This window comes from Gambusia affinis, linkage group LG12 (genome assembly GCF_019740435.1).
Source record: "Gambusia affinis linkage group LG12, SWU_Gaff_1.0, whole genome shotgun sequence".
Taxonomy (NCBI): Eukaryota; Metazoa; Chordata; class Actinopteri; order Cyprinodontiformes; family Poeciliidae; genus Gambusia; species Gambusia affinis.
The window spans coordinates 6242381-6263161 of NC_057879.1; the positions used below are offsets into that span (position 1 = coordinate 6242381).

Sequence of the window (20781 nt, forward strand, 5' to 3'; positions counted from 1 at the left end):
ATTATATAACACTGGTAGTCTCTGTTGCTACTTTTCTAAGCAGATTTGTTACCTTTCTGTTGAATGGAGACGTGACGAACGTGAGCATCTAAATAAGCCTGTGTCTGACGAATGGAAACGCTAATTGAAAGGTTGGTTGAAATGGATCCGTTTTGATTGATGAGTTGGGCAACTGACCAGAGGGGTCCTTGTGCCAGTGGCTGCCCCTGCAACAGGGTCTTGTGAATTTTAGCAGGGCTGCGCTGCTCCCTCCTCCAGGAAAACCTGGCCCATGACCAGTCAGCACATTTTATTCTAGATTTCTTTACGCGATATCCTTCACATTCAGTGGGAGGCCACGTCCACTTCAAGCAGGCTTGTGTTACTGTTGCAACAGCTGTACTTGTCTTTCTTTTTTTTAACGCAATCTCCTCAATGTCATACACACTTACCCGCATGGATCATTTTATAGTTTTGCAGAGTGATTTTGTTTGGGGTGCTTGCCATCTGTCCTGTGTTGGAGAGCTCCATCTGCAACAAAAGTTGATCAAAGGAAGATTTGTGAGCCAAGACCTCAACACATCTGAGCCAGAGGAAGGAGAGGAAATGCGTCCCGGGACGATAAGAGAGCCTCAGCGATAGGATCCTCAAAACACAAAGTTGGTCTTTGTGCATGTCGGCTACTGCCACAGCGAGGGGAGGGGGGATGAATGCTTTTACATCTCTTCACTCGCAGGGCCGAGATCAAACGTCGCCCGCTCTATAAGCAGAGGCGATAAGAAGCGGCGCAGGAAGATGAAACCTTTAGTGTAGAGTTGTGATTTTCGTCTTAATGGACCCCTTAACTGTGACACTATAAATTGTATTTGAGACTTTAAATATTTTTGAAATCCGAACAGCTTAGGCGTGTTTTGATTGGTGATGTTGGGTGCTTTAAAAAAGCCTCCAAAACAAACATTTTTGCACTCTGCTTCAAACACACAAAAGCAGCTAAAAGATAAGATCTCCCCCTTGGCCCTGGAGCAGCCGGCTTTCTTTACCTCTGCGGTTCCCCTCAGTTCCTGGAAATACACAGAGTTCTCCACAATTTGGTCTGCAGCTGAGCTTGACACTTCTGAACCTTATACCAGGCAAACTAAACGGTGGGACGGACAGATGTTGGTGTGATATGATTGCACATTTAAAGTTTTACATATACAAAAAAGAAAAAAATAATACACAACTGTAATATACACTAAGAAGTGAAGTGATCTATTCGCCTTTCATTTGGGGTTAGGAGGATGTAGCCTTGCAAAAGCATTTATACCCATTCAGGTTCTTTCTTTTTTGATCACATTAAATGTAAAAACAAATTTGATTAGGCTTTTATATATATATATATATATATATATATATATATATATATATATATATATATATATATATATATATATATATATATATATATATATATATATATATATATATATATATATATATATATATATATATATATATATATATATATATATATATATATATATAAATTTTATTTTATTTTACAGGATATACTGAAATAAAGGAGAACACGAAAGTAAGGTGGAAGAATAAGGATATAATGAATATTTAATAGATAAAATGCTGGAGTCCTGAGTTGTTTTGGAGTTTGATTTATTGATTCTGTGAGTGAGTGATACGCCTGGTCTTTTTGAATATGATCATTTCCAGGGAAGTTAAATATTTTGCATCAAACAGAAAAGTTTATTGATTGATTGATTGATTGATTCGGTGAGACTGATGAAACATAAAATAATGTAATTTTACCAAGATTTTAATTCACATCTCTACTAATAATCTGGTAACTTCAGGAAGTCATTTGTTGTTGTTGTTGTTTTGTTTTTTTTTACAGTAAAAGAGGATACATATAAGTGCGAAACGAAACCATTTATGGCTTTATTTTTTTTTCATTTTTATTTATTTCGAATATGATAGAAGTGTAAAAATCGCACATGAACAAAGAAAGCAAAAGACACACATTTTTGAACCACACCAACCTTAACATGCTCGAAAAGGAGTACGTGAATATCCTACCCCTTAAACTCAGGCAACACTTTCAGATGGACGCTCGTTGTTAAATAGTAAACTTCGTCACTACAGACTTCATGTCAGTGTATCTTACAAACTTCCATTCATCCTTTTTTATTATATGTTATACTAGATTTTAACCCTCACTTTACACAAAGTTAAACGGATCTGTCGGTGAGTATCTGAACTATGAAAAGAAGTGACACAAAGAGGTTTGAACTCTTTTAATCGTGACTCTGCCATGCACGTTCCTGGCCAGCCAGGATTAAGCAGAAGCTGAAAAAAATATAGTGAAAAACATCAAATATGTTACAATTTTTATACAAAACTGACATTAGGGTAGATTTCTCGATTTATGAAAAGAAATGTGTTCGTTGCAAATATATATATCGTTGCATGCAGGTTGTTTGACTTTCATGATTTAGTACTTTTTTTTTGTACAGCCTCCAAAAATTTGAAAAAGAAATTAGACAGAAATAGACAATAGCAAGCATGTTTTAAGCATTATGTACAACAACACTATGTACAAAATATACAATGTGCCTTTTAGCCCATGTTATGTTTCCGTTCAGAAGTCAATCACTGTAACCTGTTTAGTTATAAGTGGACAATGAATAACTGAACATAATGAGAAGTAACTAAAAGTGGAACTTCTAAAGATAAAACTGACATGTATTTCCTTCATATATCCTCGCAGTCAGAAGTTTACATATACTCAATAATGACATGAATTTTACACTAATTTAAGACTTCTGACGATTTATTTGAAGCTTTTCTCCAGCAAGGCTAAAATGTATTTATACACCCCACTTTATATTTGGATAAAGATTCCTCTATACAACTTGTATAGTTTGTTTATGTTGCTCTCCTGTCATGAGCTTGGATTTAATTTGATTGATCAAGAGTTTAAAACGCCGTTATGCGTCTACATTTCGTTGGCCCTGGGGGGCTAATTCATCTTCACTGTTGTAGTAGAAAAGGTACAGTATCATGCAACCACCGTGCTTAACACATGCATCTGCAACACCATCTTTGTCTTGTCTGACCATAGAAGCATCCAGCTTGTCCGTTTGGCCAGCCGAACAGTGAATTTAGGCTCCAAGGTGTCGACTTTGGAGCAAAACTTTCTTTCTTGCTTGTGGGCCGAGTTGAAAATAAACTTAGCTCACTGTGAACAGCGATGCTGGTGTTCCAGGAGGCACTTGAGCCTTGGCAATTGGTGATTTCCGGGTTGGTACTGGAAATCTTTAAGACATTTCCTTTCATCCGAAGGCGACACTTTGAGTCAGATGTTTGAGGCTTGGAGACACCTGAGTGTTGCGTCTGATTTAGGAAGGATTTCAATTAGAGTTTCCTGAGTCTATGCCAGGAAACGAACCAATTTAAAACTGAACTAAAACTCTTCTAAAACAGAGGAGCGGTTGAACGTCCAGTCGGAAAACAATGCAACTTGCTAAGGATTCTTGTGACCAAATAAGAACGAGGAATCTGTGTATTAGAGGCTGAATGCATAATGTTAACCCAGTGGACTAGATTCTTGTTTGGACATTTCAAATAAATCTTTAACTCCTCAAAGTTAATAAGTAATTCATGCCACTGGTGATCAGAAATGCATAAACTGTGTTTAAGTTTCAAAAACCAGTCCTACACTAATGGAAAAAGGTATGCGTATCTGCACATTTTGATTATCTCAAACTTTAATTTTAGATAGCTTGTGTAACAATGCTTCCTCCTTTACTGCTAGTTGAGTCATCCCCCCCCCCTTATTTAGTTGCTGCATGTCGAAAAAGGCTTAAGGAGCTCTGAAATGATCTGACTTAAAGTGACATCAGGCTTTAACCTAAACGCCTAAAATTACATGCTGGAATGGTGAAGCTATCTGGTTGCGTAATAGTTATTTTTAAGTGTTAAAAAGCATGATGTCACAATATCACGGCAGCCACAAGTGCATTGTGGGCACACGTGTATTCTGTGGCTAACTCTGAAGGTTCAGACCAGAAGACTTTGAAAAACTATAATTCTAGAAAATCCTTCGCCACAGGCTGACTGGAAAGCAGTTCACTGATGACCTAAGAAACAAGCGAATCCTTACGGAAAAACACACGTAGAACTTCAAGCGTTTGAGTCAAACACTTGGAGCGTTATTTACTCCGGGGCAAAATTATCGGTTTTCAATTTCACGCTGGGTGGGCTTCTCAGATACGATCGCCGGTACTTTGTCCTTTCTGGTCTTTTTCCTCAGATGACTGCAAAAACTCTGAAGGCTTTTCCTCCTGTGGGGTTCAGTAAGCTGAAAGCACACGAGTCAGAGAGTAAAAAAGACATTCTGTCGTGACACATAACAATGTGAATGTTATGCACTTGAACAAAGTACAAATGTTGTTATTAATCAACAAATGCAACTGAAAAATGTAATTGATGGCCACTCTAAAAAGACTGGCAATACCGTTCTTAGGTTTCTTTGTAACGGACTTGGCAGTATGCCATTTCAGCTAAAGTTAAACTTTTTGCTCAGTGTCTTAAAATTGATTGCCAATATTTTGGGAAGTTCACCAACACAATGCTGCATCCCTCGAGGATGATGTTTTCAGGCTACCAAGCGAACCTCTTTCCAATTTCTTTGAATTTCTTGCTTCTTCCTCTCAGATTGGGCTTTCAGTCCATGTTAGCAAAAGACTTATTTCATATTTCTCACCAAAACACATCCATCCAAAACACAACTTGGTACATGTTTCCTTCCTGAATGGTATTATTACTAAATATTTGCCCACTTGCACATAATTGTTTGAACAGATGATTGTAAGTTAAAGTCATTTTACTTATATAGCACTTTGAACAAGTCAGTTCAAAGTGCTATACATAAATTAGAAAGAAATACGAACAAAGCAACAAAACCAAAAGAAAGACAAAAAGGTAAAAGTATAAAACTACATATATTGGTTCCCCATGTAAGAATAAGAATAAATCGTCCATTAGTTATAATCTATTAGGGGTTTCTCTGGATTCTTGCTCTGATAAAACTAAATGTTGGTTCTCCATGTTTGACTCTATTAGTAATGTTGAGAATAAATAGATCTGTGTTTTCCTTCTATCTCTTTTAGCTAGTTGCTAAGCTAACCCTATAGGAAATGACGTGAGGAAATGCAAATGAGAGCTAAGGTTAGAGGAAATGACACACTAGGAAACTGTAGCTTAGATAGAGGCTAACGAAGGAGATCACAAACTATTCTTGATTGCCATTTTGTTTTGCTAGCTCCTAAAGGTAGCATGTCAGAATTCACCGGCTGTATTTTGTTACTTTTTGATATTTTGCTAAGTAACGTCTGTTTCTACGGTGTCTGCAAGTATCTAGTTTCAACGGTACGGTCGTTAGCTTCATATCCCGTTCACGTGAGTCCCTGGAGATCTGAAGATGACCTACCTCTCTGAGTTGATCCCGTTCTGGTAACTGCCACTGTACTGCCGCCGTGTGTCCACTGGCATCACATCAAGGTAGCCGCCTGACTCACTCCGGATTACTCCTGCGTGGATGGCTGCTCTGCAGATACTAGATTTCTTCACAACATATTATAAAGCAAATTACTAACCGTTCTGTAAAAGGTAAAAAAGGAGAAAACAATAACAATGAACAGGAGTTACTGATGATGGAAACACTTACATCTGTGTAGTACTTTGTTCCAATGACTCGAGCTCCACTATCATGCAAACAGTTCTTGGGGCAATACAACCTGGAAAAAGGTATAGTCGTAGGACATTTCCTGATGTTTTTACAACTGACAGCAAGAAAGTAGAGTGAGTGAATTAATAATCACCTATGTAAGAAGTTGCACTTATTTTCCCATTTCTATTTTGTTTTCCTTTTCCTACTATCTAGACGGAAAAGGGGGGAACGAAAAGGACACTGATTTCTCCACAGTAGCTTCATAGCAAACCTCAACTTTGACCATTTGGCTGTCGCCATCATAGTTTTTCTCCATGTGGTCCCACCTCAAAGAATGTGATGAAAGATTCAGGGATTTTTTTTTTTTCCCTCCCATGGAAAGCACTCCCGACGTCTGAGCTCAACTGCGTCTCTTTCCTGAACCGAGCTATTGCTGCCCTTAGCGCCTCATGGTTTTTCTTTCCAGCTGAAGTTACTGTTGTCCCGGTGGTTTAATTGTGTGTCTTTCTAGAAGACAAATTGTGACTCTGTCTGCTCTTTATTTTCCTTCCCAATAAAGGTTGTCGTTCGCTGTTTCTGTGTCCTGATCTGTGGCTCCTCCACTCTGTCCTCACATGCTTGCTAAGGATGAGGGGTTGCTGCAAGGTCAATTACTCTGTAATCCGCCACCACTCATTTTTTCTTTTTAGACATTTGGAACCTGGATTTGACTGCATATAATGCAATTTTATTTTGACTTTATGATGGGATTATATTGCAATGAATTGGACTGATTTGAGTTTAAGTTCAACTCTATGAAACTGAACCTGTTATGTCATTTAATGGCATACATTTTTTTAATGGGAGCAATATAAATACATTTTATTGTAAACAAGACGTCTGCCAGTGTGAAAGTGATGGCTAGAAAACAACATGCAATTGATATAAAAGAGTCGTACCTGGGACAGTGTCGAACGGGTTTCTTGAAAGGACAGAAAAGTGACACTGTTGTATCGCATCTTATTGCTTTTACTGGAAAACAAAGCAGATGCTGCTAAAAATAGTTCTGCAGTATGTCCTTATGCAAATAACAGCAAAAAATTTTTTAAATAAATCATTCTTACCAGGTACTGATTCCACTTTGAAGGAATTGGCACTTCTATTTTTCCTGCAAAGATGATTAAAGGCTAGTGACCGGTGAGCAGGATGGTACTTAAACAAATACAGGATAAGAGATTTCGTAGACGTCCATATGGGCACGACGTTAAATTTCTTACCCAATGGATTGGACACCGTTCTTGTATGATTTGGTGAAAAGTTGTTTTCTACCCAGTCGGGTCACATCCAGCCATCCCCCGTCATTGTCAATGACCCCAGAGTGTAGCCCAGCTCCACACACACTGGATTGCTGAAAGACGAGTCAAAGACTATTTTAGTCTTTACAAACGAGGTGTTATAACACACAGCAATGGTATTGGTGGTTGTCTCCAAGTGAAAATTCAGAGTTTTTATTGGGATTCTAGTAGCAGTTAACAGCAACTGGTGACTCTTCTCTCATCTTTTGGCATAAATGTAAGCTAATTGATCCTGGAAGATAAAGCTAATAAGACCACAATGTACTTCTAGCAGCTTAAAGTAGAAACTCGAAAGTATGGCAGCAGTTTGTATAAGAGATATTTTAGGAACCTCTCAACTCTGATATTGTTTCCCTTATGTAGTCATTTCCAAAGAATGAAATTATAATTTACAGAGGAAATATATTCTGGAGGCGGTGTACCACCAATGTTCTTCCTGTGTGAAACGTGCTGAAAATGCAACATATATCCATCCATCCATCCATTTTCTATACACTTTGTCCCTAATGGGGTCAGGAGGGTTGCTGGTTCCTCTCCAGCTAACGTCCCGGGTGAGAGGCGGGGTTCACCCTGGACAGGTCACCAGTCTGTCGCAGGGCAACACAGAGACATACAGGACAAACAACCATTCACACACACACTCACACCTAGGGAGAATTTAGAGAGACCAATTAACCTGACAGTCATGTTTTTGGACTGTGGGAGGAAGCCGGAGAACCCGGAGAGAACCCACCATGCACAGGGAGAACATGCAAACTCCATGCAGAAAGACCCCGGGCCGAGAATCGAACCAAGGACCTTCTTGCTGCAAGGCAACAGCTCTACCAACTGCGCCGCTGTGCAGCCCGCAACATATATATTTATATATTTTTTCTAAGAGCATCTGTCTAGCAAAAAAATTTAAAATAATTAAAAGACTATTCTGTACTTTTCGCTTTTAACACACTTTATATTTATACCAGTTACTGTGAGAGGAAAAGCGCTTTCACATTCTCTTCTTTTCACACACCAAGATCACTGGTGGCAAGCTGCCTCTCACCTCCATATCCTGTGCATATAATCATCAGTAAACTGCTGTGACTTAGTGGAGATTATTTCAGAACAGCAGAGGTTGGCTTTGGTGTTCGTCCCTCTCACACAACCTGCTGACTTCAGCTTCTGGGTACCAATTAATCTGGATTTACTTTTCTAGATTTGAAGACACCAACAGAGTCATCTACTGTACCTAAGGTCAACTGGTTACAACCTTTCGACAGAACTTCACTCCAAAATACATGAACTATCTCAGCTTAAGTGACCACTCACCATGTCGTAGTAAGAAGTCCCAACTACTTTTCCAGGCCGCTCAAAGCAACCAGGTGGGCATTCATATCTGTGGACAGAGGCCGCATGTGGGTCAACATACCCGCAGCACTGATGTTACGCGAACATGGCAAAACGATTCAGGTGTGCGCACTGAAACGGATATTCTTTCAGTTGACGTTTTACCTGTTACAGGTTGTTCCCTTGCATTGATCTCTCAGCTTGGTCTCACACTCAACCTGTTGGGCTTGTGAGACAACGAAGAATCACTTTAGTTACGAGTCGAAATGAATACACATGTATCGGTAAAGAAGGTTTTATTAAAGAGGGACGTGCATACACATCTGCTCTGTACTGGCAACTTGGTTTCCCTCTGTGTTTTCATTAGGTGATGGGTCTGCTGTTCGGACCCTCGGTTGGGGCTCTCTGTCTCTTACTGGTTCTGGTTCAATGTAGTTGTCTTCCTCCGTTTCAGGAGCTGGACGCCGTTCAACGCCACCGTCTAGAAACAATGCGATGTCATTCAAGTGTTGTGCTGCATCTTATTACATTGTATTTCTTCGTTTAAGCTGCATTGAGCAACGGTTTTCACAAATGAGAATAAAAAGGTTAACCTGCTTAGATAAGAGTATTTCGAGGTCAAAATTGCATTACAATGTGAAACGACCTACTGGGACAGAAAATGCGATGCCCTTTGGCAGAGTTGGGTAGTAGCTAGTGACATGTATTCAATTAGATTTCAATGAATAACGTTTTGGAAAAAAATTACTTTTAGGAGTATTTTTATTACACTGTACTTTTTACTCTTGCTTTGGTAATGTTATTATGAAGTGTCACTTCTCTTATGTGAGTAAAATTGAAAGAAACTGATTCTGAAAAATGCTCTGATTGCCTGATTTTGTCATTTTGGCCTTTAAAACACCACATTTTCCACTTAACTGTATATTTTTGGTCCGTTTGATGATGTAGTTTTTAAATATTAAAGGATTGAAAATTTGATTAGTTACTCAGTACTTGAGAAGACTTTTTACCAAACACTTTTTTAATCTTACTTGAGCAGTTTCCTGGACGGCTACTTTTTACATCTTCGTGAATAAAAATATGTTGCAGCTGAGTAAAATGTTTGGGTACTGTGCCCACCTCTGCCCTTCGGTGATCGTCTGCCAGTACGAAGGTCTGCCCTACCTTTGTAGCATAAGTTGTTTCGGCAGCCTCCACCGTAGCTGGCTGGACAAGCAGAACAAGGTGTGCCGTATTTGTATGGCGCATGGCCCCACCAGTTTCCCCTGAGAAAACAACATTTGAATATTTTCTATCAAACTACAAAAAAGGCCTAAACCACTTCTACCTTCAATTGCACTTTGTCCACGGACTTACGGAGGGGAGTAGTTGCAGACCAGATAAACTGCTTTGGTCCAGATCATTCCCCAAACATTCATGTTGTAACACGTGTTGATGGCACAGCCGATGCGATTGCTGGTGGCCCACACCAGCTGAAAAGGAAGATGTTTAAACATTGCAAGCTGCTTGAAGGTGAACTAAACACACTGAACACTTCTGTTGTCACACTTGGCATCCTCATTTCACTCAATCACCCTTAAACACACTTAAAAAAAAAAAATCATACACCAACATGCAGATTCATATAGAGCGCTTGGCTTTAAATGTATTTCCCAATGAGACTTCAACATGGGATGGGTGAAGGTGGAATCAAACTCCCAACCTTCCAATTCCTAGACTATTCATACCAAAAGGCACAGAGTCAGTCTGCTACTTTACTTTAATGTGGAGTAGCTGAAATGTAGCATAATATTGGATTATCGATGGAATAGATTTAAATATGTTGCACAATTAAAGAATGATCTCTATGTCTGTCTTATGATAAGCTTTTGAACTCAATGTCTTTTTGACAAGCTTTGGTCAGTTAAGATCGTCTCCTAATCACGTTCAATAACTTGATGGAAAAAAAGATTGATAAATTCTCGTCCAGCTTCTGAGAAAAGCGACATGATGGTTCCTACCTGAGTGTAGTGCGTGCAAACCGGCCCCGAACATCTGAACGGACAGTGTGGATTACACTCCTGGGAGTACGGGTAACTGTAGTACCTCACCTCATCATACCAGGCCTGTACATGGTAGGTCGGGGGTCTGTCTCTAAAGTTCAAGAATTATGCATTTTCAAACATAAAGAATGCCACAGACAAGGACTACAATATACATGATCAAGTATTTCATCTCCATACGGTTGATTTCTATGAGATAGGGAACAGAAACAGAGAACATTGTTATGAACGGACCATTTAAATACAATTCGGTGTTTATGACTTGGAAACACTGAAATGCGTGTTGTTTAGAACACACAATTCAGTTGAAACAACTGGTTCAATGGAGTTCTGGTTCAGCTACATTGAACCAGAACCAGTAAGAGACAGAGAGCCCCAGTTGATACATTCTGTTTTCCATCAAATATATTCGTCTGCCATAGAAACCACAAATGAACTGCTGAGGGTCGAGGTGATTTTTCTTTTTTTTTTTGAAGATCAGGTTTTATTTAAGTGATACTATCACAGAGGATATACCTCCTTGCCAAAACTCTTTCAGGCATTCCAGCCACTTTCATATCCACCGCTGAATGAAATCATGCAGATTTCATCTACAAAGATTTGTTATTATTATTATTATTATTATTATTAGTTGCAGTCAGGAGTTCTGGAAGTTACAGCATGGTACGATCATGTGATGGCACCAGTGCAACACGTCCTAGTTGTGACATTTTCTCACTGGTAAATATTGCCGGAGCAAGAAAAGGTGGAGCCGACTGGGACAGGAGCTCAGCCATGAGTTGCTGAGCTCCTGTCCCAAATCATGGATCACTAACTACAAGAACTGATCCAATTCTACAAAAACAGATTTAGTTTTACGTAGCTGATGGCAGCTACTGAAGGCACCAGTAAAGCGGCAACATTATTTCTCAATGTGTGCTTTTTTTGTCCCTCTTCTCTCAATAAAAAAAAAAAATGTTTTAAGTAACAGTGGGATTTCTCAAAAGTGCGCTGCGATCGCTGTAGAAGACGGATTCACGTTGAAGCTTTCTACCCCAATACGGAAGTATCACTCCACTTTGAGTGAAGATATCAGCTTTGCGTCCTGCAACTTCTGCAGTAAAAACAAACTTTAGAAAGTATCGGTTCACACACACACACACACCTGCCCCAGTGCGTTCCAAGGTTTTGGCCTATTTGTGTCAGCATGTGGCTCGGCCCGTGCTCCCATCGGCAGGCGTGCGCCCAGTACTCTGCGCTCCTCTCCAACTCGTAATCCCATAACTGGAAAACAAAAGCACACAAGAGCACGCAGATCGGCGGACGACGTTCACAGAGGTGAATTATTTTCACAAGGAAAGGTAAACTCAGGTCAGCGTCAGCACCAGTAAGGGGCTGGGAGCGTCAGCTTGTTGCTGGGAAAAAGTTTGATCTGAAATAAAACAAAATAAAATAAGATGTTGTCATCTAGGGGAACCTCAAACTCCCTGCTGATTTAATTCGGCTAACTGGCCACTTACATTACTTGTGGATTTAAGTGCTACTCATAACAACTTGTTCGAACGTTTCATCATTCTGGTCAAGGACACCGAACCAAAACCAGCTTGGCTCTAACCGTACACACATGAGGCAGGCTGAACCCGAAGGAGGAATCCGCTCTCTACTCTCAGTTCAAAGGCCCCCCCTTCTTTTTTCTTTTTTTCGCGATTTTAACACCAGGCAGTAAGAACTAGGCCTCTCCTTGTCAACACACACGTTCGCCTCCTTTCACGCAGACACGTACATGCGAGACCACCAGATCAGCTTGCAGCTGTGTGCTACTATTCGGTGTGGTTGTTTCATAGCTTGCTTCCAGTAACTGATCTTAAAAAAAAACAAAAAAAAAACAAAAACAAACAAAAAACAAGTAACACAGAAAGTCTCTGTTTTGCTACTTGATGCCATCTTAAATGTAAGAACCGAACAAAACTGAGGTGAATTCAAGCCAACATACCTGAATGGAGTTCACTCACATCTTGTTCAGAAGCAAACAGAAGAAAAATAAAAGTAGACTGTGCGTAGGGGGTTGAGCAATTTAAATGCCATGACGAAATTAATGCATTGTTGACTCTGTTGGGGAGGGCAAAGAATAGATGCAGTGTGCACTGTTGTTGGCCTCCCATTTAGCTGCATTATGCCTATCTTGTGTCAACAGTAATAGGATAATGCTTAACTGTGGACCACCATAATGCTTACCATATGTTCCACATAAAACCAACACACCAGTGCCAAGGTTTATGAAGGGAAACCTTATACCGTTTACTCCTTTTATTCTGGCACAAAAAGATGCCTAAAAAAATAAAGTTAAGGGTTAAAATGATGCTGAGACACATCATGCATCATGTATTCATTTGTTCCTCCCAATTTTGAAGATATTGTTGTACGTTTTCTATTGTGCAACAATAGAAAAGTAGCAGAGGACTTTGGGTTCTCTGCTACATAGACGATGATCACAAGTCGACTTTTAAATCCATCCCTTGTGTTATTAGGGTTTCGTGAGGGTTTTTAAGTCGCCAATCTTTTCTAATGAACCTCTGAGGAAGTCTAGAAAATCTCTCACCTAGATTTGTACTGGAGAATATACTAATGCTGCGTCTATCCGTTGCCTCATCAACCGTCTCATCCACCTTTGCATTGTCTTCCTCTGCTATGTCCATGACACAGCAAGTTGTCTGGCAGCTCCCATGTCCAACATCTTATCTGTCTATCTTTTCTCAGAACATGTCTAAACCATCTCAGCCTTCCCTCTCTGTTCCTCTGCTCTCGTCCATGCTGGTCGCGCCCAGTGAAAATGTCTGCATCTTCTACTCCGTCACTCCTGTCTCCTGGCGGTGCCACTGCTGGTTATGCCACGTCGTTCAAAATTACGACCCAGAAGGAAAAGCTCTCCACACTTACCTTGGTTTGTTCAGGGATCATGACTGATCACATTTTGGGGGCAATCAGTAAATCCTGACTGCCCCCAAAATGTGAAAAAGAATGTGAGGTTTTGGCATTTTGTACTTATTTACAGTACAGACCAAAGGTTTGGACACACAGTCGTGTCCAAACTTTTGGTCTGTACTGTACGTGCATAAAAATTGACCAGCTACCAAGTGAAGAAAACAAGCAGGAAATGGAGGTAAGTGGAAACAATATGACACAGCATATAATGTACCTCTTTCACTTTATTGCGCATTTATCCTTCATTTTTATGTTTCTAGAGGACATGATGTCATCAGAAAACACAACACAGTTTTATCACCACATAAACCTGCCAGAGCTACATATGTCTTAGAGTTTATTTGTGCTTATACTCAGAAGAACTCACTCTCAGAGTAAAACTAATTACAGCTTGTGAACTCAATTGGTTGCACTGAATTTCATTCATTCATTCATCCCTGCCAAAGTAAATCATGTTCTTTCTACTGTACTGTTTTGCATTGGTCTCTCTTTCACATAAAGGATATGATATTTTCCTAAGGCACTGTGTGTGCAGCAGAGCTGGTACTGTATGCTCTCTTTTTTCTTTCCTACACGTAAACAGTGGCAGAGATTGTTTCTTTTAACTTTGCTGGCAGATTAAGAGCTCAATGAACCTCGTTCATTTGAAGAACTGGAAACCCCAAGTCTGCCCTCACTCCCTAGTTATTAATCATCGCTACATACAAAAAATAAAGCAAAAAAAAAAAATAAATTAAATGAAGTCTTAACTTTGCTGCAGTTTCTAATGATCCCTGACGTCACGGTGTGTTCATGTCTGTCTTATTCTTCAAACAGCTCAATTATCCAGCTTAGGAGAAAATGGACACCACAAATCCTCCTGGCGAGAGGTTTGCGGAAAATTACCGTTTTTTTTTTTTGTTTTGTTTTTTTGCTTTCCAAGGAACAGAACTTTTCAAAATACAGACACACGTCCAAGTAAAAGTGTCGCTGTAAAAATTAGTAGGAGGACAAGAATACAATCTAGATGAATATAATAAATCATGCTTTGCTTGAATATTTCTCTATCTATCTAGTTAGTTTTTCCTCAAGGCAGTACCTTAAAAGGATGCGATGATGGACATTTCTGATCGTTTCTTAATTATCAAGAGAGTCTGCTGAGGGGGAACTGGCATGATTCGGCTCAATGAAACCACTTTCCGGGCATCTTCTCCCGTGCGAGTTGAGATGAGGGCGCGTCAGAAACCCGTATTCTTTTGGCTCCAATCTGGCCACACGCCAGCGAGGTCTACCTCGTCTGAAACAAGTTCCCCAATGTTGCGTCCAAAATTAGAGACATCGGGGGGGGGGATCAGAGAAAGCACAGCGTTGGTTTGAGTGAGCCGTGATGGATAGGGAGAGATGTGGCCCGGGGTTAGAGAGAAAGCGAGAAACGGTGAAGAAATGCGTGCAGAATAGCCAGTGAGTGAGGCAGAAGATTGAGCAAGTAAAGCATAAAAAAAAATAAAAAAAAAATCAACATGGAGAGAAATGGAATGATGGAGTGAGGGTAGGCAGGGCAGGAAGCGGAGGCCGATGGGCAGGGTGGTTGAGGTGGAGGACAGGACAACACTGCGGGGGTGAAAGCTGGACCTGGGCCAGGGTCAGTGAGGGCGTCCAAGAAGGAGGCATGACTTCGGGGCGAGCCAGACAGTAGCTCAGGCTCGCAGAGCTCAGTTTTATTATTCCCTGCTCTGTGCAGTCAGGAAATTACTTTGTTCTCGGGAAGCTTTCTCAATGAAACCAGAATTGGGCTTCAGCGAGAACCAATTGGCATGCGCTAAATTAGACTGTCTTACATTACATGTAAAATCAGATGGTATTCGACTGTATTTGCATGAATTATCTTTAGAGCAGTGGTGTAGTAGGTAGTACTGTTGCCTCGCAGCAAGAAGATCCTTGGTTCGAATCTCTCTGCATGGAGCTTGCACGTTCTTCCTGTGCATGTGCAGGTTCTCTCAGGGTACTCCGACTTCCTGCCACAGTCCTAAACCATGACTGTAAAATTGATTGGTCTCTCTAAATTGTAAAGTGTCTTGGGATTACCTACATTGCGAATCATTGCTATTTATATAAATATACAGGTAGATTTAAACTGAAACTAATTCAATTTAGTATGCAGTCAATTGATTTTAAGTGCCTCATATTTGGTAGAAAACCAGAAATTTGGTTGATTCAAATAATCACACCTTGACACATCTGAATGCATATTTGATATTAAATACACACATTTTTTTTTTTTATATGAATATCTCCAACAGTGGAGATTGGCAGTACTGAAGCCTCTGTGGCCCAAAACACATGAACAACATGGTGCGTGGATATGTTATGCAGTATTACACAATGTAAATAGGACTAAAGCAATGACGTGTTTTGGTTGTGAGTTCATATTCAGAAAAATCAACATGAATATCCCGTGATTCCCACTAACTCCCACCACAAAATCCAATATGGGTCCCTTAAAACGTACAACAAAAAAAAAGAGTCTTGCACATAGCATTGTACAAACATTTAGTGAACATGTTGCTCTGTTGCTTAGATGCTCATGTGTAGGGATAAATGTTTCAACTTGTGTTGGTAAAGTGGTCTTGAGACCTCACCTCAACAGCATAAAAATAAGACGTCCTGTGATCAGTTATCAAGTATTTGTGTCCGTACGGCAAAGCAGTGAAGTATAGGTGCCAGTAATTATGATGGCACTGGAACATGGTGCTGACATTTTTAAGTTTGACATTCTGTTGCCTCTATGTTTGTGACTGTTTTGAAGTAAAAAGTGAGAAGTTTTTTTAACTTTTAACTAAAGGCAATGGTTATGTTTTTAACCATTGCCTTCTTGTGCCATCCCACTCGGAAAAAAAATTCTCGCTTACAGCACAGTCTGGGTTTTCTACCCTTGACTTGGATTGTCTCTGATAGATTTTTTTTTTTCCTTTTTCTTTTTTTTTACTTGGCCAATCAGCGAACAGAAGTAGAAGTTGTGAACGAAGACACCGATTTTCAGTTTTGCAACCGTAGTCTGCCTGTAGTTTTGGCGATGGCAGCGGAGGAACAGAACAGTCCGTGTTGGTCACGCTTCAAAGTACTGAATCAACATTAGCAGTGGTCTCGTTCAGCTCAACACTTCCCTTTCCAGTAAGCCTCTTGTTTGCCTGTGACACATGCAATGCATGAGTTTGCCACTAAGCAACTGAGTAACATTTTTTAAAACTTCAATACAGTCCACGCCTCCAGGAAGTAATCGTTTCTCAATACATCTCTAGATGAAGCGATGGCGTAGGACAACGAGCTGGTTTTTACCCTAACGTGTTGATAGAACTGGAAACTAAAGGCTTTCTGAAAACACTGGGTTAAACATGCTTTGAAGAAGGTTTAAGATGTTTAATTGGCAGCACTTTGTGTCCTCAGTAGAAAAATAAATTGTTACAGACAAAATATGAGTTTTAAACACTATGAAAATACCTCTATAACTGCTGACAAAACAACTCTATAACTCCTGTCAGTGCTAAACTAAAGGCTATTTCACAGTTTTTTGGGATGCGTTTGATTATGTCTCACTTTTAGTCTTATTATTAGTTCTACACTGGGCAGAACTTTTTTAAACGATAAAAAAATATCTATGAAGATCAGGTATTTTTAATGCTTTTTTAGCCACTAGGAGTAGTAAGACCTGAACTGGATTTCTCTACACTGACTACAGATTCTTTAGAACACAGCAGAGTGTGAAATCTTTCTTCAACTTTACTTGTGAAGAACACAGCTTTCCATGGATTGCGCCCTTCCTCCTCAACCTAACCAATTATTTTGAGTTTCAGAGACGGAACTGCAGTTCAATCCTCCACAAGGCACACAATCAACCGAGGGGTGGCAACTCAACATAACCGGAGGCGTCAACTTCCCATGGACTGAGCATGAATTAAAGCAACGGTGAACATGTTCAGGAAGCAACTGAAAGTGAATGTCATTTTTCATTAGCTGACACTTGTGCACCTCCAACCAAACCTTCTTCACCACCTCATTGTTTCGGTAACTCAAGCTTGGTGAAACAAATACAAATCTTCTTATAACTGTAGCAATGATCCTTTACAAACAGTGAATTAAAAGTCAGAAAACCCTAGTATCCACAATGTGACTTAACAAAAAGCCATCTTTTTTCCCAAATGGCAAGATTGTTCTTTTATGTAATTAGGTTGAGAAACACCGCAGCACAGACAGCTTGCTCTAAACTTACCATGTACTCCATGTTGGAAGCCGGAGGGTAGACCTGTCCCCGCAGCTTGTTGTGCAGGTCGAGGATCAGGTGCTTGTCTTCCTCGCTGATGGCCCTCTTCGCCCTCGACCTCGCCCTCCACCACTCTCCGTCCCTGCCCTTGTACTTGTCCAGGATGGAGTCGAGCCGAGTGGAGTTTGAGAGGAACACGGCCACAGCGCTCTGGCTCAGGCAGAGCATCAGGCCCGCTGCCCTGACCCAGCAAGATAAGGGAAGAGACCTCCTCATGATGAAGGGGCAACGGACGTTGGATTTCACTGCACAACACAGGAAGTTGGTTTTAATTTACCTTTTCAGCATTTTTACCAATCGGCTCGATTTCATCTGACGCCAAACCTTGCATTTTTCTCCACACAGTTTTTTTTAATTAATTAATTTTTTTATGAAACTGATATCTACTCTAATGCTTGAAGCAGCTTAATGAAAACAGTGTCATCTTGGATTTACTTTCAGCCCCACTTTAATAATTCTTTAAGTAGGAGGGAGAAAACTTCAAAACAGTGAGCCTAACACACCTTCAGCGCTCTGAGTGCATCTGCAGGTCACTGCATCAGTACACACAGTAGGACCAGTGTAAACACAGCGTTCACACGACATGTTATACAGCAAAGCTTCACTGCGCATGCTTAATTAATTAAAGATTGAGTAAAGTCTTACTAATTAGCAAATACTATTATTATGACACCTAAATGGAATTTAGCAACCAAAGCAAAAAAATATAATCTTTATACTTACAAGCAGCAAGAAGTTTTTCTTTCTCCTAAAGTGTTCTTGATTTTCTGCCAGATTTAATCTTCCAGATGCGCAACCGTCGTGAGATCAGCGCGGACTGGCAGAGAGCACTTCAATCCATCCATTAGACATGGTGAGCTCGGACTGCAGCCGGGGTCTCTTTCAAGCTCCACATCCACGCTGCAGCAGCACAGAGAGGCGCTGAATGCCTGTCGGTACCTGCTGAATTCCTCAGGTCTCTCAGGACGCCGCAGGCTGAGTGGGATCGCCGGTCATTTTTGCACTTATATACAAATTTGCGCTTGGCAACGCGGGCGCGAGGCTGCGGCCGCGCCCCCTGACAACGCGCGCTCTCCCCCTTTTCGCAGTGTGCGCGCGAGCACACACACAGACACACACACACAGAGGCCGATGGTGAAAGGTCTGAGAGCCCCGGTTTATCTATTTAAGGAAGAACAGGTTCCCACTAGAAGTGACGTGGTGAGAGTAAGTGAATGACGCCTTTTTCATACGGCAAGCTTTGCTGGTTCAAGGCTTTTAATTTTGACAGGTAGACAAAATCAACACTTGGGTTGGAGTAGGAAAAACAAGAGTTGTAAAGAGGGTGCAAGAGGTGAAAATAACATAAAACTTTGGCAACCTCTCATTCAAAAACAATTAGAGAGAGACAGCCATAGAGTGAGTGAGTCAGTCATTTAGCTAGCTAGTTATATTATTCAATTAGTTCATTCTTTGTGCCATACACCATAAAAGTATATTCAAAGTAAATTCAACTAAAAATATGCATATACCTATATATGCATATTTAGTGTGTGTGTGTATGTGCGCGCAAATATATGTATATATACTCATATATAGGTATAGACAGACAGAAAGATGCTATTAGCATGTAATCAATTGCATCTTTTTTTCTGGACTCTGCTGCCCCCTGCTGGCTACATAGGAACTCTTCAAAAACCACGCAGACTACATTATTTACATTACTTGGAGCAAAAACATGTCAGGCCTTGACTTCCAGTTGAAATCATTTATCAATCATTTAGAATTTAAGTTAAAATATTGACCAGAAGTATATGCACTGTACCAGCAAATAGTGTGCTTGTTAAAAATTAAACTCTTTGTTTAACAGTATGAACTCCAACTTAGTCATGACTGCAAAACATGAACATACATCCAGCCTTGGTCCATTGTCAAATATTAACCATCTTCTGATTCTACTTGGGCTGCTCAGACAGACTGTCACAAGACTCAGAATAAAGCAAAGTCATGTAGTTTCATATTTGTTACTTGTCAAGCTTCTGACTGACCATTAAAATGACAACAGCAAACCTCCAAACGGGTCTCAAGATGACTTGTTAAGGCTTTCTGACAGCACAATCCCGCATGCTTCCTGTTGCTTGTTTGTATTTCAGTGGAAACCAGCGCCCCCACGTGGTGCTGGCTGAAGTTGCTAAACTTCAATTTGGCAACTTATGATTTGGTACCAAGTCAGTGTTTTTTTAAGGATTTGCAGTAACAATTAAAAATCTATATTTTATAAAGTTAAAGCTCAAACTCATAATATATATATTTTTTAAGAACAATGTATGATTTGCGAATCATGTACTTTATTTGTATAAACGCAACAAAAATCACATTTTGAATGCTTTTAGGCACTTGGGGTCACGTTACAATGAGACAACAGTGAACAGGCACAACGTAGAAGTGTCAAATCTGGTCTCAGTTATTCTACAAACATCCAAAAAAACAGATTATATGTGTAAAATTTCCATGAAAAAATTGTTTTATTGTTTTTTTCTAAAAAATAAAAACAATTCAGTCCCCTATACCTATCCTTTAACCGTCCATCCCCCCAACCATCAAACCAACAACCAGAACTTTTAAATAATAATAATAATAATAATAATAATAATAATAATAATAATAATAATAATAATAATAATAATAATAATAATAATAATAAATAAAATGTTGCATTTGTCTTATTTAATATGAATACATTTTCTGGCAATACTTCTTTGTAATCCGGTATGAAAATATAAATGTGGATCCTAATGTGCGATTTGATTGCTAGATGTCAAAAGAACGTAATAATCGTACATTCTTACGTGACGTGAAAAAATGAATAAAGAACTGCAAAATTCATAACATGAAGAAATTTGCAACAAAACGTGCATATGCTACATAAATAACCTTTTTTGTATACATGTCTGAAGCTCAGTAAAACGGCCTGTAGAGGTGGTGGCACAGAAGAAGGAGGGTAAAAAGTGAAGGTTTGTGTCAGAGAAGTTAATCCTTAAAGCTGCCAGGAGAAAAAGGGGAGGGTTGGGTGGGTGGATGGACAAGTGTCCGCTGCCTGCTGCTTTGGCGCATATTATGCATGGTAAGCTGAAAGGCGCA

At 39.9% G+C, this 20781-nt stretch overlaps 1 protein-coding gene across 2 annotated transcripts; it reads right to left on the minus strand.

The window, feature by feature from the left end:
- Positions 1-1872: 1872 nt before the first annotated feature.
- On the minus strand, positions 1873-19739 carry crispld1b (cysteine-rich secretory protein LCCL domain containing 1b). 2 transcript variants are annotated; one of them, XM_044134926.1, is made up of 16 exons: positions 19689-19739; positions 18385-18561; positions 17611-17906; positions 11548-11666; positions 10362-10494; positions 9718-9833; positions 9526-9626; positions 8681-8842; positions 8527-8587; positions 8344-8410; positions 6961-7091; positions 6808-6851; positions 6643-6715; positions 5702-5771; positions 5465-5598; positions 1873-4333 (listed from the first exon to the last, which is right to left on the minus strand). In XM_044134926.1, exons 3-16 carry the CDS (start codon positions 17875-17877, stop codon positions 4282-4284), a joined length of 1530 nt encoding a protein of 509 aa, XP_043990861.1. In that variant the 5' UTR covers positions 17878-17906; positions 18385-18561; positions 19689-19739; the 3' UTR covers positions 1873-4281. The 2 variants fall into 2 exon arrangements, with proteins under 2 accessions (XP_043990861.1, XP_043990860.1); XM_044134925.1 differs by lacking the exon at positions 19689-19739 and having other exon boundaries at positions 18385-18646.
- Between the last annotated feature and the right edge of the window lie 1042 nt (positions 19740-20781).